The sequence below is a fragment of the Ixodes scapularis genome, unplaced genomic scaffold, assembly GCF_016920785.2.
Source record: "Ixodes scapularis isolate PalLabHiFi unplaced genomic scaffold, ASM1692078v2 PGA_scaffold5__190_contigs__length_132052651, whole genome shotgun sequence".
In the NCBI taxonomy this organism is placed as follows: Eukaryota; Metazoa; Arthropoda; class Arachnida; order Ixodida; family Ixodidae; genus Ixodes; species Ixodes scapularis.
The window spans coordinates 123,265,869-123,290,638 of NW_024609880.1; the positions used below are offsets into that span (position 1 = coordinate 123,265,869).

At 46.3% G+C, this 24,770-nt stretch overlaps 1 protein-coding gene across 1 annotated transcript in view; it reads right to left on the reverse strand.

The window, feature by feature from the left end:
- The window catches only part of LOC8029565 (mannose-P-dolichol utilization defect 1 protein), a 60,043-nt gene that overhangs the window by 34,033 nt on the left and 1,240 nt on the right, over positions 1 to 24,770 (reverse strand). The window contains exons 2-3 of the mRNA XM_029981942.4: positions 24,703 to 24,768; positions 22,805 to 22,937 (exon numbers count right to left, since the gene is read on the reverse strand). Of these exons, the coding sequence (XP_029837802.1) occupies positions 22,805 to 22,937; positions 24,703 to 24,768 (199 nt within the window). The remainder of the gene's footprint in view (positions 1 to 22,804; positions 22,938 to 24,702; positions 24,769 to 24,770) is intronic.

The window sequence follows — 24,770 nt, forward strand, 5'->3', positions numbered from 1 at the left end:
TTTTATGTTTTCTTCGCGCTCTTAGCTCGTTTATTTGTCTCGTTTCTGACGGTGATATTCCCTTATTTATTTGACTCGCTTTGAGAGGAGCGTCGCATCGGTCCAACGGGTTGCCGGGGTCGTTATGAACCCCTGTGCACGTGTGAGCGGAGGCAGGCGACGGGGAGTAAGGGGTTGCCGAGGGTGAGCTAGAGTCGCTGGCACGCGGTGCCTATTAATCACGGCTACGCGCTCGCAGACAGAAAAGAAAGGACGTATTATAACTAACGTAACGGAAGTAAGTCGTGGCATTTGGAACTAAAAACACGCGCGCATTACGTTCTTTTTCCTCTGTTTCCGCTATTCGGCCGCCAGGCTGTGACAGTTTACGTTGTACACTTGTAGAAACGATAGCGGTCAGACTGATTCCAAAACGCCATGAGCAATGGCTAACTTAATTCTTTCCGACTAGAACCGTACATAATGTAAATAAACGCAGATTTAACAAGAAAAGATGTATTAATTGGCAACGAGGGAGTTTCGCAAACCCTGAAGATGGAAGATTACGGCTCTCACAGACAAATTCCGGCATTTAACTCCGGAGGAAACTGGAGTTCATGGTTGGAACGTCTTGAGTTCTACTTCGAAGCCAAGGACATCACCAGCCCCATGAAGAAGCGAGCAGTTCTGCTCACATCATGCGGTGAGTCGACCTTTGACACCGTACGGGCTCTACTAGCTCCGAAAAAGCCTTCGGAAGTCGAGTTTGGAGATATTGTGAAACTCCTCAACGAACACTACGACCCGAAGCCGGCAGAACTGCTCAGCCGTTTCAAGTTCCCTCAGCGAAACCAAGCACCGGCAGAGACCATCTCTGAGTATACACCTTTCCAAAAAACACTCGACCCCAGGGGCAACAAACCGTTTTCGAGCCCAGTCATTGAGTTTGAGGCTAGACTCTCACCGGCGTCCCTCCTAACCCTAACCGAGTGGACTGTGATTTCAACAGGCGCAGCCTGCGTAGGCGCAGTTTCAAACGCTGCTGGCGGCTAAATTCTCGTATTTTCCCGCTATATTTTGTGTTTCATGGCACATGTATGTTCCCGAGGACATTGAGAAAGCATTGTGCCACATTTAAAAAAACAAAAAAGCACCAAAAAAACTAAATTATTTTTTGTTGGGTACGCGCGCGACAGAACGAATGCGACTGGAATGTATTGTTCTAGTCATTTGTTTTTTTCTCACGATAAGTTTTGACGGCGTCGCGGGATTCGCCGTATGTGAAATGACAAAGCGCTTTGCTGTCAAAAATAGATGGCAACCGAAAAGGGCCGAAAGTCATGCATTTTTCACGCTCACAAATAACGTGTTTACCAATGGACAGGACACGGACATACAATTCAGGAAGTGTTAACAACCGAACGATATATCGTACGTATTGCTGAAAATAAATATTACTTACTTACTTACTTACTTACCACACGATGCAGCGTTATCCGAAAATAATTTATTTGAGAACGATCTCAAATAACACAGTCACAGTCGACGACAGTCACATCCTGACGATCGGACGGAATCCGAGATGACTTCGTTTCGAGGCACGTTTCGGGGAGAGCTTCCTTTTTTCACAACCGCACCAAGGCAAAGAAACAAACGCGACTGACCCGTTTCTCACCCCAACCCGGACATCTATTTTTGGAGATGACTGAGGATTCTACGCGGATTATCTCTGGGAGGGGGGAGAACAATGTTCGCAAAATCGCGTCGAGGGTCGTTCGACGTCCTTCACCTCCTCGCTTCCCGTGAATGTAAAGCAGAAAAACTTGAATGGCAGGCACTTACCAGCCTTATTTCTCACAATGGAGGATAACACAAGAAGAGTACTCAGCACGCATAAAAAAAATTAAGTGGAAACTTTCAAGACGGGCGAGAAAACCTCGAATGCAAAACCGCAAAAACGTAGGTAGAGAACCGCGCTGAGCGGGTCTTCACAGTCCCAGAGAGGGGCAGAAAATTTCTAGCTGATAGAGGGCGCGAGAGTCGCGCCAGCCGCATCAGCATCAGCAACATGGCGGCGGCCTAGGAGCGTTTTTTGGAAAGGTGTATACGTCGCCGCCCTCCGCAAGATCGCAGCCGACCGAAACTTCGGAACGGTGAATAACGTGCCGGCCAGGACTACTGCTGCAGCTACAACCGCTAGTTTGTCCAGCGAGGTGACACAAGCGGCCCAGACCGCACAAACACCAGGAGCTGAATTTTCTACCGTTCTGTCATTAGATGTCATGCTCCGTGACCGTTTCATCTCTAGCATTAAAGGAGCGGTGCAACGATATTCAATTGGAATGTTTTTCACTCTACACGAGCTTACTGGCACACCTGGGACTCAAGGATACTCACACGCAACGCCACTGGCCAAGAAACTCCTTTGTTGCGGTGTAATTTCAAGGACGAAAGCGATCATTTTAATTCAATCTCTCCTTTGCAAAATTTGATGACGTAACGTGGGGATCGCAGTACACCCAAGTGACGATATTTGAATGCGGTTCATAGATTGGACCCGAGCATTGCGTGGGCACTCGACTTGGGCTCGTGATAATTCCTAGCTCGAGAAGCATACGGGTAGAGACCCGTGTCCAATCGCTGCAACGACGACAACAGCCGAGCCATAACAATGTCTGGAACTCAGCGCGTGTCCTGTGCCTTGCCAACCCCAGCGCGTGGCTATGATCAACACTGGCGGCATATAATCGGCTCCAGATCACGTGGCCGCTTGTTCTGGCTGCGAGTTGAGGGGGTGAACGCTGCTCGTTTTTCTTAAATTTTTTTCTGGGACTTCTATTGCGTGGGGTGAAGAACGAACGCGTGTTTCATAGGTCATTAACGTTAGGGATTCGTTTTAAGCGGTATTTGCGCAAAGTACAAAAATTGTTGCATTGCTCCTTTAAGGACTCACGCCTACAGCAACGCTTGCTGATCGAACGTCACATCACCTTCGACCGAGCTTACGCGATTGCCTTGGATACTGAGTCTGCTGCCAGCCAGCAACGTTACATTCAAGGTGAAAAAGAAGGGAAGGTCCAGAGAACCTCCACGGTGAAGACCTCCAAGGGCGGAAAAACGAAGAGATTTTGTTTCCGCTGCACAGGCTTGCACTCGCCGGGTGTCTGCAAGCACATCAAAGCAGCTTGCACATTTTGCCGCAAGAAAGGTCGTCTGGAAGAAGCCTGCTTCAAACGCAGAGCCCAGCGCAAGTCGCAAGACGAATCGAAGTGTCGCACGCATCACGCGGACGCAACAGAGCATGAGTCGCATGGTGATCTTTTTGCTGTCAGCAGCGTTACCCAGGAAGACACCTCGCGGGTCATCGCGGAGTTACTCATAAACGGACGACAACTAACTCGAAGTGGATTCCGGAGGTTTCCACTCCATAATCAGCTCCGAAGCATGCAAACGTCTTTGGCAGGGACAACCTCCTAAGCTAGAACGTTGCGACCTCTCCTTGTGCGTCTGGGCTGGAGACAAGATGCGGCTGGTTGGCAAGCTGCCGGTCATCGTACGGTTCAAGGACAAAGACTCTCGTCTGGACCTCTACGTGGTTAACGGAAAGGGAGCGAGTCTGCTTGGTCGGGACTGGTTTCCTGCGTTGAACATCAAGGTTTCCGGCGTATACTCAGTGTCTTCAACAACCCTGGAAGATATACTGAGAACCCATCAGCAAGTGTTCCAGGGACGACTCGATGGTCATGTCGACGAACCGCTACACATAGACCTCAAGCAGGACGTAGCTCCAAAATTCCTGAAGAGTCGACCAGTTCCTTTCGCTCTGCGAACAACAGTACATGAAGAGCTGAACAAGCATCAAGCCCAGAACACTTTGGAGCCGGTAAAGTCGTCGTCCTGGGCAACACCCTTAGTCATCGCCCGAAAAAAGAACAGTGCACTAAGGCGATGTGGGGACTATCGGTGCACGATCAACACGGCACTCAAGGCAAACGCATATCCGCTTCCCACAGCACCAGGCCTGTTGTCCATCGTACGGGGGGGAAGGATCTTCTCGAAGATAGATCTGCAACAAGCGTACCAGCAATTGCGAGTGGACGACGCCACAGCAGAGTTAGTGACTGTTAACGACACCGATGGGGCTCTTTCGCGTTAAACGAGTTCCTTTTGGAGTTTCGGTTGCGCCTTTGCTGTTTCAACAGATCATGGACACGCTGTTGGCAGGCATCGAAGGCACCTTGACGACATAATGGTCACAGGGGCTATTGAAGAGGAACACCTAGAACGCTTGGAACCCGTTCTTCAACGCCTCGCGGCAGCCGGCGTTCGGGTGTCCCAAGCCAATTGCAAATTCGGAGTTCCAGCGATAGAATTCCTAGGCTACCACGTTGATGCTGATGGCGTGAGACCAAGAGGCGAGAAGCTAAAGGCCATCACGGAAGCCCCGAAACCGAGCAACAAAAAGGAGCTCCAAGCCTTCCTTGGAATGTTGAGCTTCTACAGTCGTTTTCTGCGGAACAGGGCATCCACCGCCGAAAGGCTGCATCGACTGCTTGACAAAGACGCCACGTGACGCTGGGGGAACGAAGAGCACAATGCTTTTAAACAGCTGAAGGTGCTGCTTAGTTCAGCACTTCTGCTCGCTCACTATGACGACGAGCGGAAACTGGTAAATGTTGTCTTGCAACGCCTCACCATACGGTATTGGGGCAGTTCTGTCGCAGCTGGACGACGCCGGAGGGGAAGCTCCCATTGCCTACGCATCCAGAACACTGGGCAAAAGCCAACGTAATTACGCTCAGCTGGATAATTGGAAGGACTAGGCCTCATCTTCGGCATGAAACATTTCCACCAGTACGTCGCCGCGCGACAAGTGACCGTGTACACCGATCAAAAGCCACTTCTGGGAATAATGAGCCGAGGTCGACAGATTCCGGTAATGCTGTCACCACGCATGACCCGATGGTGCCTTCTACTTGGCTGCTACGACTACGAGTTACGTTACCGACAAGGCAAGGCGCACCAGAACGCGGACGCACTCAGTCGTCTACCACTCCCAAGTATAAAGTACGAAGCAGCACCACCAGGAGATGTACTTATGCTCGAAGCAATGGAGTGCCCACCTTGACGGGAAAACGCATCACGCGTCCAACCAAGGAAGGCTCCGTTTTGTCAAAAGTCTAACAAGGACTACAAGACGGAACCACCACAAACTGGACAGAGGACGAGTTCGCACCGTACAAGCGCAGAGAACTCGAGTTGGCAACACACAACGGCAGTGTGACGTGGAGGGCACGTGTTGTTCTACCAAAAGCAGCACGCGAGCAAGCCTCGAAAATGCTGCACGCCAACCACCCGGGTATTGTGGCCATAAGAAGTACTGCTCGGAGCCATTTCTGGTGGCCGAGGCTTGACGCAGAAATCGAAGCCACAGCAGCTGCGTGTGAGACGTGCCAACAACATCACCGGGCCAAGTCGGTACAAACGCCTGGCTGGTCACATGCCCCTCTACCCTGAAAAACAATTCACATCGAATTCGCCCAACTGATCGACGGGATATTGTACCTCATCGTCGTCGACGCTTACTCGAAGTGGTTGGAGGTGAAGCCGATGCACGTACCCCACGACGTCTACACGCATCATCGACGCCCTTCGCTCCATCTTTGCAACTTTTGGAGTACCGAGGATCCTTTTCTCCGACAACGCACCAAATTTCGTGTCGAACGAAATGAACGAGTTTTTAACGAGAAACGGCATCAAACACTACACCAGCGCCCCATATAATTCGGCCACAAACGGGCAAGCGGAGCGTGTACGGTGGGCGAAACAAAAAGGCTCTCCTGAAACTCGAGGAAGGAACAATCCAGTGCTGAATCGCCAGGTTGTTGTTCAGACATCACACGACGGTTTCAACTTCCACGGGGAAAACACCCCCCGAAGCAATGTTCGGCCGACGGATCGCCACATCTCTCGATCTCATGAAGCAAAGCTCGTCGACAGGCGAAGACCAAAAAGTTCCGACGGACGCAGATTATTCGGCAGGTCAAACCGTCTACATGAGAAATTTCGGTGCAAGACCAGCATGGGTTACCGCGGTAATCACGAAACCACTAGGAATTCGATCATTTCGAACAAGAACGGAGGACGGAAAACTTCAGCGTCGACACGTTGATCATATTCGCCCCAGAAGATCACACTTGGAAACTCTAGAGGCCAAAGAAAAAGCTCCTCCATTCTTAATTTACCCAACCACGGAGGACATAGACCAGTCGATACTGCTTCACAGCGCACAAGATCAGACACACTTAAAAGAAATTTCACGCATACACAGGAAGAACACTCACGCAGCGCTGACTGACAACTGAAGTGTATTTTGCATCATCTTCATCTTCTTTCGATGCAAATGGCAGTGAAACAAAAACCGATGATCATATGAAAAAGAGAAAGGAAAAAAACCGAAAAAGGAATAAAAACAAAATATAGAAGGAAGAAAAAAATAGAAGGAAGAAAAGATAATGGATTCTCTGTACAGCGGACGTTGCTACTGTGCTTGTGCTATATAGTTCAACTCTTTTTCCGTTAAGGCTAGCGAGGGAGTACTAAAAATTCTATCTAGCCTTACAATGTTAGCGGTTTCTACTATTTCTCGCGTCAGTTTGTTCCTGCTCCGTCCCAGTATTGTGCATTTGTCCAGGAGTGGAGAACATCCACACTCTCTGCAGTGGATGCCTAAATGACCCGAGTTGGCATTTTTGGCGTTATTGTGATGCTCACGAAGTCGGTCATTTAGACAGCGACCCGTCTGTCCGATGTAACACTTGCCACAAGTGAGGGGGAAGGAATAGATTACTCCCTCATTGCAGGACACGAACTTTGTCTGATGGTTTTTGATGCATCCAACTGGTCGACCTGATGTCCCATTCACTTTCTTGCACAAGCTAGAAAGTCTATTCGGCGCGGAGAAAACAACGTTTACGTTGATTCTATTGGCCATTTTCTTGAGCTTGTGGGATAGGTTATGAATGTACGGAACTATGACAGGCCTCGTGGTGCGGTCTCTGGCTCTGCGTGTGATAGCTCCTTCCTTCTTCACCTCCTTGAGTAGGACTTCGGCAACGGAGGTTAATAAAGACGGGGGGTAGCCCGCTGAAACCAACTGGGAAATTTGCGTGTTGAAACTCATGAGGACTGTGTGCTTGCAAGATTTTTGCAGAGAGTTTTTTAGGCAGAGTCTTACAATGCCTCTTTTTACAAGCTTAGAGTGGGCGGAACTATGGTTTAGAAGTGGCTTCTTTGCTCGAGGTTCGTAGGACCAGCAGGTGTGACTGCTTTCAAAAAAGGGTCGAAGGTCCAAGAATCTTATAGATCGCTCAACTGGAAGTTCATGGGTGAGTCTTAACGGGTGAAGGCGGGCCTGGAAAGTGGACAGAACACTGGCCACTAAGTCGGGAAAGGTTCTGCTGTTACTGTCAAGTAAAATCAGGTAATCATCCACGTACCGAAACACTCGCACTACTTTGGACTGGTCAAGGTTATGCTGCAATAATCTGTTATGAAATGCCAGAAAAAGGTCACTTAGTACGGGAGCTATGCAGGAGCCAATACATACTCCCGTTTTCTGCAGGTACGTTAAGCCTTCCCAGGTGGCAAAAGTAGAATTCAGGTAGGCGGTTATTAAATCAAGGAAACCCTTGACTGAGACACCTGACGCGTTTTGAAAGGCTATGACACCAAAGGAGTCAACACTTTCTTCTATGCATCTAAGAAGACGGTCTTGAGGAAGAGCATAATAAAGATCTTTGACATCGATGGAAAAAGCGTTAAGGCTTCTATCTGTGACATCTTCACTTCACTTTATTTCCTTAAAGACCCCTTCGGGAGGGGTATTACATAAGGGGTGGGAGAATATAAAAAAAAAACAATAACTTGAACAATAGGTTGTTACGTTGGATTGATGGTTGACACAGCTTCAGCAAACCTTAATGGGCAGGTGATCGTAGCAACTTCGCCGGGAAGGCCGTTCCAGTCTGTTGCAGTACGGGGGAAGAAGGAATTGAAAAAAGTGGCAGTTCGAGTGCGGTGACGGGTGACCTGCAATGGGTGACCTGTTCGGAGAGAGATGCGGGCGTGGGGTACAATGTAGGGCGCGTGATGGAGCGGAGAATAGAAAAACTTGTGAAATAGACATAAGCTAGCAGTTTGGCGACGAGAGGAGAGGTCTAAAAGGCCCGATTCAGCTTTTAAGGATGAGATACTTACTTTGTACGAGTAAGATGAGTGGATGAATCTGGTGGCGCGGTTCTGAACCTGTTCGAGTGCATAACTGAGATAGGCTTGGTGCGGGCTCCAGATGGGGGATGCGTATTCCAGCTTTGACCTTACGAGTGATTTGTATGCTAGCAGTTTTATGCTTTGAGGAGCGGTACGTAGATGGCGTTTTAGAAATCCTAAACTTTTATTTGCTGATGAGATAATGTTAGTGACATGTGCGCGCCATGATAGGTCGCTACCTAAGGTGACACCAAGATATTTATAGGACTGTACTAGTTCGACGGGAGTGTTAGCAATTGAATAGGGGAAAAGGAAAGGGTTGGTTCGGCGATGAAAGGACATGAGTTTGCATTTATTAGGATTAAGTGACATGAGCCAGTGGTCGCACCATTCCTGGATGCGGTTGAGGTTTTCCTGTAGATTGATTTGGTCAGAAATGTTAGTAACTGGTTGGTAAATAACGCAGTCATCGGCAAACATACGGATTTGGCAAGTAACGTGTAAGGGTAAATCGTTAATATATATGAGGAATAGCAGTGGGCCCAAGACGGAGCCCTGGGGAACACCTGATGATACTGGTAGGCAGTTGGAGGACTGGTTATTAACGAGGACGGACTGAGAGCGATTAGTCAAAAATTCCTGTATCCATTTCAAGACGTCAGGGTCTAATCCTAGCCGAGAAAGTTTTAGTAGCAAGCGTCTATGAGGTACTTTGTCGAAGGCTTTTGCAAAGTCCAGGAAGATAGCGTCAGTTTGGCAGTTAGAGTCGAGATAGGTATGTAAGTCGTGGAGAAAGAGAGCTAGTTGAGTTTCGCAGGAGAAGTTCCTGCGAAACCCGTGCTGAGAAGAGTGAAAGAATTGGTTAGAGTCCAGGAAGTTCATAACGTGGGTATAAATGACGTGTTCCATGATTTTGCAGGGTACGCTTGTTAAGGAAATGGGTCGATAATTTAATGGAGAGTCCTTGTTGCCTGATTTGAAAACGGGAACGACCTTCCCCGCCTTCCAGTCATCTGGAATGCCGCCTGTGAAAAGTGACTGCGAGAACATAAGTGAGAAAAATGATGAACATACATGGTTACAATTCTTCAAAAATTTCGAGGTGATTTCGTCGACGCCCGCTGATGATGACAACTTGATGTTATCAATAATAGACGAAATACCGGCAGTGGAAAATGAGATGGGGTGCATTTCCGATTCAATAGTTACGATTACGGGTGGGAGTGGTGCGTCGGGCTCTTGAGTAAACACTGATGAGAACGCGATATTAAACATGTTAGCGCACTCACTATCGCTAAGCACATTCCCCGATTCATCGGCAAGAGTTAAACCGGGAGTCTGCTGAGGGTTTATGACCTGCCAGAACTTTCTTGGGTTATTGATTAACATGTTTGGTAAGTCAATAAGGAAAAATGAGCGCTTGGCTTCAATGATCGCGTTTAAATAGGTTTCTTCGGCCTCGTAGTACCTTTCCCACGCGCATGGGTTTGGTTTTGACTTCGCAGAGCGAAAAAGACGCTTTTTTTTATTTTCCAGCCTCTTAAGGGTTTTAGTGAACCATGGCTTCTGTCGGCTAACACAAAAACTGATTTTAGGAATAAATGTATTTATTAATTCGTTAAACTTGTTCTTGAGTAGTACCCAATTTTCATGGATGGATCGACTTTGATAAGCAGCCTCAAAGTCAGTAAAAAAATTGGTTAAATGGTTATTTATCGCTTCATAATTTCCTTTGTTGTAGAGGCGAATTGTTTTATTTTGAGAAGGGGGCAACGTCGGCGAAAACATAAAATCAGCGTGAATGACCTTATGGTCACTAATTTCCCGTAGGTAAGTAATTGACGACATACTGTCAGGACGGTTGGTTAATATTAGGTCCAAGAGACTTGCAGTCTCTTGCGTGACACGTGTTGGCTCAGTTAATATTTGGGACAGGTTAAAATTGAGGCAAACATCGATAAATTCTCTCGTTTCTGCGTTGCTCGTTGTTGTAAGCGCCAGGTTAGCCCAATCGACATATGGGTAATTAAAATCGTCAAAAAGAAGTATGTGGGCATTGGGATGTTTGGCATTGAGGTGGCACAGCATATCGTTAAGCTGCCCCGGAAAATCGGGACTATTATGAGGCGGCCTGTAACAGACACCCAACAGCACTGTTTCAGGAGCGGCATGACAGATGAGCCAGAGTATTTCCAGATCGGATGAAGTGTTAATAGTAGTGCATGGTATTTGATGGTTTACGGCAATGAGAACACCTCCCCCGCGAGTACCTTTGCGATCATTACGAAAGAGACGGAAATTTGGCAGGTACGCTAAAACTTCGGAGTCAGTAACATCACTGGTTAGCCAAGTTTCAGTGAGCACAAGTACATTGCATTCAGAAGATAATACAACGCCAGATACGAGTTCGCGCTTCGGAAGAAAGCTGCGTATGTTAGTAAAGATCACCGAAAAAGAAAGATTAGTTCGAGGGGCACGTTGGGGGCGTGTTGTAATTTTCTGTTGACGGTGCGATTGCTATGAGATTTCTTTGACTGATTGGCATGATTCATCGAAAACGTAACGTTTTGCGCCGATGAGCAGTGTTTTGTAGCGCAAAGAAAAGGGAGCAGATTTGCTTCTAGCAAAGGCAAGGAGGTGCTTCCGTGCGTTGCGAACTGAGCGGGAAAAATCTTCGCCCATGCTGAAGTTAGTACCTTTTAGTTTACGGCCATTCGAAAGGATGGCTTCTTTAGTTTTGAAAAAGGAGAAGTTCACTATTATTGGTCGTGGACGCTCGACCGAATGACGCCCGAGGCGGTGGGCACGTTCTATTTCTTTCGAGTCTAATGTTACATCAAAAAGTTCAGAGCAAAGGCGAATGATTCTTTGTTCGGACTGGGCAAAAGTCTCTGTAGGTGAGGGATCGGGCACACCATAAAATATTAGATTCTTTCGTCGGGATCGATTTTCAGTGTCGTCCACACGGGCCTCAAGGTCAGAGACCTGACGAGCCGCGTGGGCGGCCCTGGTCACCGTGGCCTCCACCTCAGCACGTAGCGTGGAAAGGCCTTGGTAATGACCCTCCAGGTCAGTCATCCGCCTGCCTAGGTCCGATATGGTCCTATCGGTTATCTGCAGCTGACTTTTTAGGCCCTTTACCTCCTCGATGAGTTTAGTTTGACCTGCAAACAGCTTCTGCAATTCGCTTAGGATTTCACTTGAGGTAACAGGACCCGGATTAGTCTCTACATCTCCAGACAACATCAGTAAGCGGCGGATGACTTGAGCACATTCTCTAGCAACGGCAATGCAACACTGCAGGCTCGGCAGCTGTACTAAAAGACATCATGTAGGAATTGCCTGACCTCATCTGAGTTCCTAATCAGGTAGGGATCATTGATGTCAAGAAGGTTTAGTTTGTCTTGGAGGAACACTGCGATGGACTTTTGCCAAGTGCCTCGTTCAGACACAATGACCCTGAGGGGGCAGTCAGTCTTGTGTGTTTTTGCACTGAAGAAAATCTCAAGGCTGGATGATTTGCTTCTGTCGATAGATGAACAAAGTTGCTTGAGGTCAAGAGAGCTACATAACTTCTTGGCTTGGCTTTTGATCTTACTTAAGGTGATATCTTGGTGGCATTGGAAGACGGACTCAGTGGCTGTTAAGGCCTTATTGCCAAACAAGGCCTTGTGCATGAGCACAAAACCTCCTTCTTTGTCTGCCGGTAGAAGAGATAAGCTACGCTCTTTTAAGTAGGTTTCAGCCCTCTTAATGGATAGTGGGCTGATCGGAGTTGCGTGGCGCGTGAGAATGTCCACTCCTTCCGAAATACATCGATCATTTTCAGTATTGGAGGCTCGCTGTGAAACCTGCCTGACCAAGGAGAGGAGCTCAGGTGCCGACTTGCGGGGTTCAACCGCGAACTTAGGGCCGAGGCTGAGCACCTGCTCCACGCTTGGTGAAACAGGTGCTCAGCCTGTTCCACCACTCACGCAGCGCTGACAACTGAAGTGTATTTTGCATCATCTTCATCTTCCTTCACTCCGATGCAAATGGCAGTGAAACAAAAACCGATGATCATATGAAAAAAGAGAAAGGATAAAAACCGAAAAAGGAATAAAAACAAAATATAGAAGGAAGAAAAAAATAGAAGGAAGAAAAAATAATGGATTCTCTGTACAGCGGACGTTGCTACTGTGCTTGTGCTATATAGTTCAACTCTTTTTCCGTTAAGGCTAGCGAGGGAGTACTAACAGAAATTCTATCTAGCCTTACAATGTTAGCGGTTTCTACTATTTCTCGCGTCAGTTTGTTCCTGCTCCGTCCCAGTATGGTGCATTTGTCCAGGAGGGGAGAACATCCACACTCTCTGCAGTGGAGTCGCAAATGACACAGCCCGAGGACAGATGCACCGGGCACAATAATGCTGACGTCCAGGACAAAGACACCGTGGACAATAATACGGACGTCCGGGACAGACACCGAGGACGACAACGCGGACGTCCAGGCAGACGCCGGTCCAAGGACTACCCGAGGGGGTCGCCGGATCAAGCAGCCAGCACACTTTGAAGACTATGTACTGGACGTTAATCAAGAAGAGGGATAAGATATATATCGCGGTCAAGCAAGACGAAGACGCGCGCACCCACGATAGCGGAGACACACTGATTCCAAAAACTCCATGAGCAATGGCTAGCTAGGGTGCCCTATGGCTAGCTTCTTTCCGACTTGAAGTGAACATAGTGTAAATAAACGCAGATTTAACAGGGAAAGATGTGAGGAGGCTATGGTATTACCCTTCTTCGCGTATTTTCCTTTGGGTGGCGTTGCTACGGTAAGCGTGACCGAATGGAACGGAACGAAAGCTATGTTGCAACTTGACGGGGTCTGGGAACCGCTTACGTGGACAGTAGCAGAAAATACATTTGGAGCATCATAGGAGTTACACAATCTAAATATGCGAAAAGCACAATAAAAAATTAAAAGTATGGATGCAACATAAATAAGGTCTATGATATTCGAATCTGCGCATTGTATACAAGTCAAGTCCTACTGCGCAATTACCTGAAATGTAACACAGGTCAACAGAATACTACACGAATGAGTAGTGTCTGTCCTGACGCATGTCATAAAATAACTATGACATTATCAAATGAAGTACTCTCGAATTCATTCACACTTACAATTTAACGTGAGAATCGCACTTGTTGTCTCTTGCACATCTGTTTCTCTCTTCCATACAGTGCTTTCGACCTTTGAATTAGGGCGATGTTTTCCACGGTCTATTCTTCGGCTCTTTTTTATGCCGTTGAATTTACTGCTCATAGCGCTTCGATTTCGCGTCTTACGTTAGGAACTATTCGTTACGAACATTATGCGATTAAATTAGATTGGAATTATAGTGCCACAATGCGGCAACTACAATACTGCATTTAAAAGGAACGGATTACAAGCATTTAATTAAATCAAAATATTTCCCCAAGTCTGCCTCTTACTTTTTGCAGTGGCCGATCTCAAAATCGGGGAGCAAAGCAAACAAACAAACAAACAATAATAAAAAAAAAAAAAAACGAACACGCACAGACAGAGCCAGCAAGGGAAAGGTCTCCCCAACGTGGCCGTGCGTAGCTGACGGGGACGTGGCGCCCTCTCTTGCCCATCACGAGAGATCGCGCCACAACTCAATCCCACGCGCGAAGTCTTGAAAACGCAGAGGTGGCGATTAGAGTAGTCTTGAGGAAATATTAAATACCATCTAGAATACAAGGCCTGCACATTACGACATCGTTAGTGGATGCTCGACCCGGCCCAAGTAGAAAAACACGCTGAAGCTTCGACGAGAGACGCTGCGAAGCCTCAGACGCGTCCGTCTTGGCGTCGCCGCGTGCTAAAGTCGCGCCCGTTGTAAAATGCTGCAAGAAGCGCTGTCGACGGCGCTGACCCAACCTAGGCGGTGCTGCGTTATTCCACTAATATTGACGGAAATTCTTTTTTTTTTCTTTTTTTTTTTTTTTTGGAGGGGGGGGGGGGGTAAAAAAGGGAGGGAGAAGCTTAGGCTTTGCCTTTTGGTGGTATTCATGGCTTGCAAGTGTCGCCATTGCTGTTATTTCTACTTACCGGTTTCTTCGAACTACAACATCTGCGGTGTGAAACTACAGGCAAACCAAACGCTCGCGGCGCATCAAATACTGGCATGGCCGCGAATGACGTCACATGCAAGCTATGTGCATTGGTTTTGGTCGCGATGGCATTAGCCGTTAGCAAATATGTTGTTTTACTTCAGTGTCATATAAATTGTTTAAAAAAAATCGTTTTCCCAAAAAGTATCGATGACTGCAATGAAATTGACGGACATACACGTATTCCTTCTAGTATTCATTTCATTAGAGCGATTAACAATCCTTCTTTCCCTTAATGCATGTAGTTTTCTGTGAAGCATTTTTAAGGACATCTTGTTTTTCTGTGTGGTCTTGTTCCTGTATTTTGCACTCCTGGGATGACCCCATCTGAGGTCCCAGTATGTATAAATAAATAAATAAATAAATAAATGTCAAAATTTACGACTCCTAAAAGCCACGGCGAAATTCTGATAGTTCCTGCTTTGACTCAAAATCGGTTCACCACCTTAGTAGACGCGACTGAACTGTAATCGAGTAAATAGGTCATTATATATATATATATATATACTTTTTTTTTTTTTACAAATAAGCGATTGAAATTTTAAGTTTGCGCCTCGTCGCTCTTTCAAACAAGGTTTCCATTGGCAACAGTAAAACAGTGACGACAGACGTGAGTGCAGGGGTTCTAAACTCGCCAAACACAAAGTTGTGGTGGCCGAAGTTCACGGAGTGCACCGATTGGACTATCCCCACGATGACTTCGTGCTTTTGTCGCCGGCGTCCAATCGGCGCGCTTCGCGAACTTTCGGCTCCAACCTTGGGTTTGACGAGTTCAGGGCGAAAGGTTTATTATATGGGCAGTAAAGGCTAGTTCCCAACGGATTACAAGAGGTTTGATGACGGAAAAGAATGCAAGAAGCTCACTCCAACACTTCCTCAGCAAAAATAAAAATTGCGTTATACATAAGTTTGTTCTTTAGACTGCCTGCTTGACTCGCAAATTTTCTAACATGCGACGTCACACCAATGAAAAACGCAGGAACTTTTGGATGTTGGTTTTGGCATCACCTGCAGTACTCGTTTTCTGAATATAGCTATTACGAATTTTGCAAATATACTAAAAAAGCATGTCAAAAAGGGGTTCACATATTTAAAAAAAAAAAATGCAGCCAATCTGTGTAGCTAAAAAAACCACCGGAGTACCCCTTAATTAATGACAAAAGAAATACCTCTTTACAACATAAAATAAAGCCTCCAAGGATCGAAAAGGGTGAGAGAATTTCTCTCTTTCCATTTCACCATATTTTTCCAGTGCGAACTACACCATGGCGAAATAAAGTTATTCAGGCGGAGGAACGCTGCCGCCAGACTCACAGGCGTCGAACTCTCGACCGCATTTCACCCATGATACATCCACCGCCAGATGGCGTCACAATGTATGAGGCCGCCTACTACGCGCGAAGTGACACATTCAGCGACTGCAGCCAAACTCTGCACGTGTTAAACCGAATGCGTCAGTCGCACATGGAACTTTTAAGCAGTGTTGCGCGTTCCTAATGCTTAATAAGAAAACACAACAAGCTCTTAGATACAAGCGCTATGTCGACACGCCAAGTGCTCAGAACCCAGCGAGCGACCGGACGCTGAGAACCCGTCGTGGCGACATAATGTAATTCATTGTAGACGCTTACAGCGTTAGTTTATATTTTTGGATAGTTAAGCAAAGAGAAGTCGGGGCAGCGTTTTTATTAAGTTAGATGACCTAAGCACGCTCTGGCTCCACAGCCTGTAAAACGTGCCCCTGGTTATTCGCACAAACAAATGTATACTGCTAACCGCAAGCAAAAAAAAAAAAAAAAAACAATGTTACTTGCGCTACCTTCCAAACGATATATGCTAGTCATCCGCACTTGCACAGTGAACTCAATTAGCTTTAGTTAGGACGGCACACAAACGCAATGAACCAGGGATATACTTGCGATATACAGCTCATATTTATTTGACTTAATTACAGTCAGTGCGCGGGCGAGCTGGTGGAAGTTTGCCATGATGATTTTAACCCGAGACTAAAGCAAAAGGAGGAAATTTTTTTTTACAGTGGAAGAAGTAACAGGGACAGACAACGTCTCTAACTCAGCTACCTTTTCTTCCACTGTAAAAAAAAAAAAAAAAAATCCTCCTTTTGCCCCAGGCACTCGGGTTCAATCATCCTGGTTATTTATCTTAACTTAGAACTTAACTGCTTAGAAAATTCAAAAGTGTAGTATGATTTCACTTCAAGGACAAGCCAAGTTTAGTGTATGTAAAACAGTGCATTATTCTTTCACAACAAGGTGAAGCAGACAAAATACTACTGGACTGGCTGTGAAAGTTTATGGAGGCTTAAATTTTTGTTTGCCCGATTCATTTTGACCTACCGTACTTGCAAATAGTGCCATATTTGCAATGCAACAGAGTAAGGAAACACCCATGCCATGATGACAACTTTATGTTGTTGGCCAAGAAACAACAAAATGAAGTTATCCAACAAACACATAGTAAATGGTTATGTCATTTGCTTCCTTATCCCCTGCATGCCTCTGAAATGTTTTTCTCTGTTTCTTTCAAAAGTGCAAATGAGGCAGCATCTGGATGAAGCCGTCCCTCGTGCCTTGCACACTACTGGAGCTGCTTTGGGTCTCGTCAAGCTCCCTGTGGAGGCTAGTCCCAAGTTTGCAAAATGAACAGTCAGTGTTTTTGAACAGTTTCCTGTACAGGAACCTTTCTACGTAATAAACCATAGTCAGTTACACTGGCTAATGCAGATGCACCATCAAAAACAGTATCACATTCGATTCAATCTCATCTTTGACAAACCGCGCACCTCAACTCGGAGCACGTGTAACGAAAGCTCGCATTAATCGGTCAATCTTTCTTGTCAAATCAGAGAGGCTTAGCAGACGCAGTTTTTCACTAACATAATTGGGCGGCTTCACGAGACTGTAAATGGAAAGCATGTTGTACAACTGCAAGTAGGTAGGCAGGCACTTATGTTCATTTTGGACACCTGCCTGATGCATGATACTGAAAAATTTCTCAAGAATGTCAACTGAACTTTGCAGTTAGAACATCTGTGGAGCCACATTTCACCGGAAGGTACTTAGAAAGCAGAATCGTTGAGAGAAGGTACACTCAGAGTCTCTCAGCAGTTGATTCCGATAAAAAATTGCAATGGCCAACTTTTCCTGACTCGAGTTGTTTATCCCCAATATTGATTCATTGTCTCAAACAAGTTACTCATTTGCACTGTGCCTTTGGCATTTTGAACTGTCAACTGTGCCTGTGGCATTTTGAAGTCCTGCTGTTCCTCTTTTTGAGTAAAACTCAAACTCATTTGTAACACTGAGGCTGAACATCTGAGTTGTAAGCCTGACTCACATCTTTTCGGTGCTTTTTGGACAGAAGTGAGAAAAAAACAGTTTTGGACAGGCCTTCAGACTTCAGCCTTCGTGTCTTAAAAACACCGCTACATGCAAGCTGTTCTTTGTACCCACCAGCACTCCTGTCACACCAAACTTGAGCAAAAGCGTTTTTTTTTCTTTTTTTGTAAGGGCCACAGTGGGCTAAAACTACAGCAGAATGTGAGTACTAGTAGTTTTTTCCAAAAGAATCAAATGAAAACAGAAGTACATGCGCTGCTGGTTTTTTTCGGTGCTTCCACTTTTTTTCCAAAATCTGTGTGGCCCATGCAGGTCATACTTTTTGCATTCACCCCATCTCCTGTCGGCCATGGATGTCATCAAACACAAGCATCCCATGCCCCTAAAAACTGTCTCTTGTTGTCAGCTTTTACTTGAAAGCAGAGATGAACCGAGTGTCAAAGTCACATTTGATATGAACCAAGGATAAGTACTTCCTTATAGTTGATACATATGCAAAAAAAGGACATTGTTGTCTCTTAAAAAAACACTGACACTCCCCCAATTTTTTTTTTTAATTTTTTATTAGGCGATTTAGTATGGTCTCGGAAGACTACACAATCAATATTTTGCTATAGCGTCAGATATATTTTTAACAAAGTCAGAAAACGCAAATGCTCGAAATCGAAACTAAACTTGGCAGGAAGAAGAAATGTAGAGGAGGAGAAAGTTACAGGAGGTCACGTGGCTGTACAGTTATTATTATAATGCAATTATATGCAAAAGTGCAAGTGAGCTGGACAAGAATGACGAAAATAATCCCCCGAGGAGGGGAACAAGGGGGACAAAGGACAAACACAAATCTCCAAACCCAACTAAATAACTGGTGTGCAGCTTTTTTTTTTTTTTCTTTTCAAACAGCGCATTTCCTATGTTTTAGAAGTCACAAAAAATGGGTGTCTTATTTTCAGTCTATTTTTAGCATTGAGTCTGTGCCTTGGATGACCCATGACTCTGATTACTCTTGGTGGTTGTGTCTAAATCTCGTGACCACGGAAAAAGAGAGTGAGCACGACTCAAAATGGCCAGTTCTCGATCGGCAGTTTTCGGGCGGAAAGAAAACAAATTTCGAGCCGTAAATTGTGTTCTGGGTAGTTGGGCTCTGAAATGTCATGCACAATTAAAAACCTTAACGAGTATAAATACCCTGTCAGTGTCCCTTACCCTAGCGGGCTGGAGACGTGCAAGAGAAGGCAGAGCACGAGCCACTACTCAGTGTGTAAAGTCTGTTTTTTTTTTTTTGTTTTTTCCCTGTATAATTGACAGCTGTTATACACTCTTTAAAGGGATACTGAACCAAAGAATTTTGTGTCCATAATAAGTGGCGCAAGTTCTTTCCATGAGCCAGCAGCCGCCGGTGTGCGCGAGCACACGCAACGAAAATGACGTCAAAGACCTCCATTCGCGGTTTAGATGACAGTGAAATGTATGGGGTTTGGGCCAAAGGAGAATAAAGACAGGCTTTTCATCTCTACAAGTGAAAGGTATACGTGCTTGTTAGGCCAATTAATCGCTTACCTTTTACACCAGAAACCAATGTGTAGATAAAAAACTTGTCTTTATTCTCCTTTGGCCCGAAGCCCATTTCACTGTCATCTTAACTGCGAACGGAGGTCTCTGACGTCATTTTTCTTGCGTGTGCTCGCGCCAACGTTACTAAAACACTCAGTTGGGAAACTCCCATAGAGACAGCTCTGAAAAAGTGGCCCTAATCCGTCTCCGAGCACCGAGCTAATGACGAACACAACGCCACCATTTCTCCCGCAGCGGCCTGTCGAAGAACTGCACGTGACTTCTAGCTTTAAGAACAGATACAGCGGTAGAGGTTACAGGGGTGCCACCCCCGTCTCCCCGGCGGACGCGCCGCAATCAGCTGCCGACGTAAAAATGCACCTAGGTCAGGACGTGCTACCTGAAAGGCCCGCTGAGGCATAGTTGTATGAAAACAATATTAATTGTTCCGAAAAACCTTGCGAACTAAAGATGATAAAAACATCACGCGCCCATCATCTGGTAATTAACTCCAATAAATTTCATACAAAAAGAGTCTTTTCCGTTTGTTTTTACGCAAAAACAGGCTTTCAAAAAGCTCAAGGTGACCACAGTACAGACAAACGATAAAGAGTGGCGCTGTCGTCGCATTTAGCACGGTCTCGGTGGACGCCAGCGGCCCAGGTTTCGACGGCGAGTTTCCCAACTGAGTGTTTTAGTAACGTTGGCTCGCGCACACCGGCGGCTGCTGGCTCGTGGAAAGAATGTGCGCCACTTGTTATGGACACTAAATTCCTTGGTTCAGTATCCCTTTAACAGCAGTTGCTGCTTGTGCTTTGGGGATATGCAAGCTGCTGAGCTTATCCTCTAGGAATTCATCATAAATTGAAAAGAGTTTCTCTTGAAGGCCCTTCCACTGCAGCTCAGTGACTCACTCACCCTACTTCTTCAATGCATTCTGGGCTTTTCTGAAAGCAACTATGTTGCAGCTCTGGATAGTGGTCAAGCAGAAATATCGGGGGCACCATCCTTTTTTCTAGGCCTTGTGCAGCATGCATTGTCCAGAAATCTGAAGTGTTTTTAGGAGGCACTGGCACTGTGAACACGCACTTTCACTGCTCTTGAGCAACAAGGCACACCGCTTCTGTCACCACTGGCCTGTGACATCAACAAAAGCACTTGCTGGCCAATGTTTGGATATGCCCTAGGGCTTGGCCCACCGGCACACAAATGGATTTGGTGCACATCCTGAACCAATTTTTCAATATCTTCGATGCAAGTGACCTTGCCCGGAAAGTCGGGGTGTCGAAGCATTACTTGCTTACCCAGCGCGGCCACAGTCACGTCCAAGTCTGCAACGATGCTGATCGCTTTCCCCGCGAAGATTTGGCTCGAAGGAGAAGAGTGGTAATTGTAGGCACCGTCACTGTCAAAACCACCTGGTACTAGTGTCATTGCTGCGCCTATTCAAGACCAGCTCGCAGAACACGACATTTCTCAGGCCGTTGGCTTCAACCATGCGACAGGCCCACGCCGCAGTTGGAAGGAGTACGTTCTCGACCTCCTCAAAAAATTTCTCGAGGGGCTTTGCTTCCGACGAGGTGGCATCCAATTTCACACAACTTGCAGACACTTTTTCTGCTAACCGTGCTGCATGATTGCGAGGCTTCAGACTATAATTCGTCTTTGTCGGTGGCATGCAAGCTTCTCGAGCATTCCTCTAGGACACGTCATTGTTTGCTGAATGAAAGGCACCAACGTTCCGAGGGAATTTTTTTTTTTCTCCTTCTTTGACACGTGGCTAGGGCAGGCCAGGAGCTTCGTTGGGACTGCTTTTTTTGCCAGAGCAGCTTTCCGTGGTGTATTTGGGAGGACTTGACCCTTGTATATTATTGCTTCCCACGATTTCGTGACAAATTTGGACTCTAAATGTTTCTGGCAGACATGGTCTGTTGGCTGCAGCAGGCGGTCTACGTGCAAGATTGCAATACGCCATGCCTTTAAACCAGGGGTGCACAACATGCGGCCCACGGACATGACACTGTGAGGTGTGCTCAAGGCGGCAACCAGAGCGAGGATGCCAGATATTGAAAACCCGCACAATTCCCAATAAAAAATTTTTGACCCGCGTCATTTTTAAGTTGTGCACAACTCTTTAGACGGTCCTCTTCTTTAGGAGTGCCAAAAAGAGACATACCCTCCTTGCACGTCATGTATCCCGAGTTGCAGTGCGGTACGAAGCATTTTTTTCTCCATAGCTTAGTTTTCTGACAAAAAATTGCTGGCAACTGGTAGCTGAAACCGACCAATGACAAGAGAAGGACTGCGGAAAAGAAGGAACCCCCTCCCTTCGCGACTTGTCGTTCGGCCCCCTCCTTGTCGGATTCGTGGCAACTTGGCCTGCCACTGAAAAAGGTTGCCGACCCAAGTGTATTGGGGAGGAGGACAGATCGTGACGCCCCAAGTGGTTAACTTTAGAACTACATGGATGGGGACAACAAATACAATGACTCAACACTCGGCCGACATAACCAAACACGGCGTCAGCGTTCGGCTGGAGTTTGTGTTCTTCGGTGAGGGGGAGGAGGGGCTCTTTTATTACCACTCCGGCCTGCATGGACAATGCAGCATGCGCGGTGTACAGCTCAGCATAAAAGCCTAAATGGGTCAAGCTCGCATTCTCCGACGACTGCTTTCGGGATAGATCCGGCACTTAACGTTACTTTGTCGATTGTTAGTACTTTGTCGATTGTTACTTTGTCGATTGCGCGGGGCACAGTGTAATTACATTACACTGTGCCCCGCGCTCTATTGTAGAAGATGACATGGACATGCCCATGAGGCCTGTGGGCATGTGCACAGGCCTTGTGTTGAGTAAACACTGAGGTGTGGGGAAACAAACGGGTAAGAGCGCCCCCTATAGCTTGATCTCCTGCCTAATAATACAAAAAAAAGAAACCCTATAGCCACCCTAACTAAAGTTTTAAACAAAACTGGTTGAATATTTTAATGAAATAAATAAATAATTTATAATGTAATTAGTTTGCTATCGAAAAAAAGAAGAAAGTACATTACCCTATGTATCTTTTAGGGCTAGAAAGATTACTTTCTTCTGAGAGGAGGCGTTAAGAGGCTGTTGTTTATTACTCGCTGTAACTCACCACGCAAAGAAATTCAATGCAAAATATTTACTTTGAACATGATAGAATCTAATGATGGAATGCATGTCTGGGTGTCAGATAAGGAAGAAGTGGGGGGGAGCAGTCAATCCACCCCTCCAGAAAGTTAGAATATTTCTAGTAAACAGTTCTGAAGATAGGAAATGATTCTTGTCTCCTCTCCTCTCCCCCCCCTCCTCCCCCTCTCTCCGAGTAGGAGATGATCCCTTTCTCTTCCTCCGGCACCGATACACTTTTGACAGTAATGAAGACGCAACAGCAAAGCAGGTGGCACGCAGCTGCATGTGAGGTAGAAACCAGAGTGAGCCGACAGAGGGTTGCTCACCTGAAAGGGTAGCGTTGTGCATAGCTGTACGCTGTAGATGCAGTCACCCCTATGAGCTCCAGGAGCACCGACGTGACGCTGATCCCTTCGGCACTTTGGGCTTGCACTATTTTTACAATCTGCGGCACTTTCACTGTAAAGAGGAAAGCACATCTTACTGAATGCTGCCAACATTTTCTTAAAAAAAACAGTTAGGGTGCAGGCGAGCTGGTGTAGGTTTGCCATTTTGTTAGACCACCTGAGAGTGGAAGAAACACAACGATGTCTCAATTTCTTTTTTTGACAACGACGTCTCAATCTTTTTGAGACGTCGTCGTGTTTTTTCCACCCAGTCTCAGGTGGTCTAGCAAAATGGTAAACATTTTCTTGGCCTTTCTTCACTGGCTAGACTCCACACCATTCTTGCCACCCTCTTTTTTTTTTTTAGACCGAAAAAGTTTGATCCAATATAGGAAACATAGGGAGTTAAATAGTCTCGGGCATTGGCTCATAGATATCATGCAGGTCACACTGTAAATAACGAGAGAAAGCTGGATTTTTCTGTCTCCAACTATGAGGCAAACAGGAAATAGGATGCAAATAAAAGCGTACTATGCTCCGTTTAGTCTCACAATGGACCGTGAATCATATGCTACGATTAAGATCACATTTTGGCCAAGTGGGCTCATGATCGAAGATGGGCGGCAAAAAAACAGGGACAAGAAACGTAAACACTGGCGCTCTACGTCTCTTCTTGTCCTTGCTTTTTCGGCGCCTATCTTTGATCATATGCTACAACTTATGAGAACCAATCAAATGCCGTGCTAGTGTCGGGAGACTTTCGGGGGGGGGGGGGGGGGGGGGGGGGGGGGGGCACAGCAATGGTTGGGGCGCGTGATCACGTGATATCTAACAATGCTGGATTGGCTCGGATGGCTTGTAGCGTCCGCTGCAGCCCATCGAAAAGTGAAACAGAATGTACCAGCTGGCACCCAACACAGCTGTTTTAGCCCCTAAGCATTTTTCTACATTTATTTCTTTGAAACTTCTATTATTCCTTGACAGAAGGACTGTAAGAGGGGGGGAAAACAAAAATAATGCTGGTAACAAAGAAGCAAATAAAAACAGAGAGAAATCCAACTCCGTTGACTAAAGCAGTGGCCAGCTGTTAGGGAAAAAGTGCCAGGTAAACTGGCCCGAGTGATTCAGAGAGGAAGGTTATTCCAGTGTGGCAGTTTGAGGAAAAGGCAAAGTCTTAAAGGTGTCTGGGCAAGCCCGAAAGTTATCTATTTATCGTCAGTGGAAGCTATGCACTCGCCGAACCAATCAATCGCCCGCCTTTCATCGCGTGACCATGCCCTCTTTGCATCAAGCTCTTCGTGCGAGAGAGATGCTACATAGTGGGTTTCCTTAGCACAGCAAAAGGTCTAAACGACGCAGCACTATTTGATTTTAACCACTATTTGCACACCCCTTGGCATAACTAGTATTCAGTAAAAATATGGCATATCCTGTTTATTTACTGAATGAGTATATGCAACAGTTAACTGTTTGCGATTCTTTCGTCAAGGATCCCTAGGTTGTCTGCAAGCGAGACATTGTGTTTCTTGGTGACGTCTACAGACCATACCACTAATCGCCTTCTGCATGCTGGAATATTTGTTTTCTGGACTGTAAAACTCGTTCTGAGCATGCAAAGTAGCTTTCTTTTACGGGAGATTGGACGTCACACATGCATTCACTGCCCGTGACTCAACATTTCTTGCTCGGGTCATAAGCGCTGGAGTGGTGCATAGACAGCTGAATTAGTAATGGGTTCACAGATGAGGCCAATCACTGCTTGACGTCCGATCGCAGACAGATCAGGTTCAAGAAAGCAGTGCACATACCAGTGCCAGACGAGAAATCTGGCTACTCACCAAGCGTGGATCCGACTATAATTCCATAGCCTAGACACTTGCTCACTGCTATCTTGAGGCACTCCACT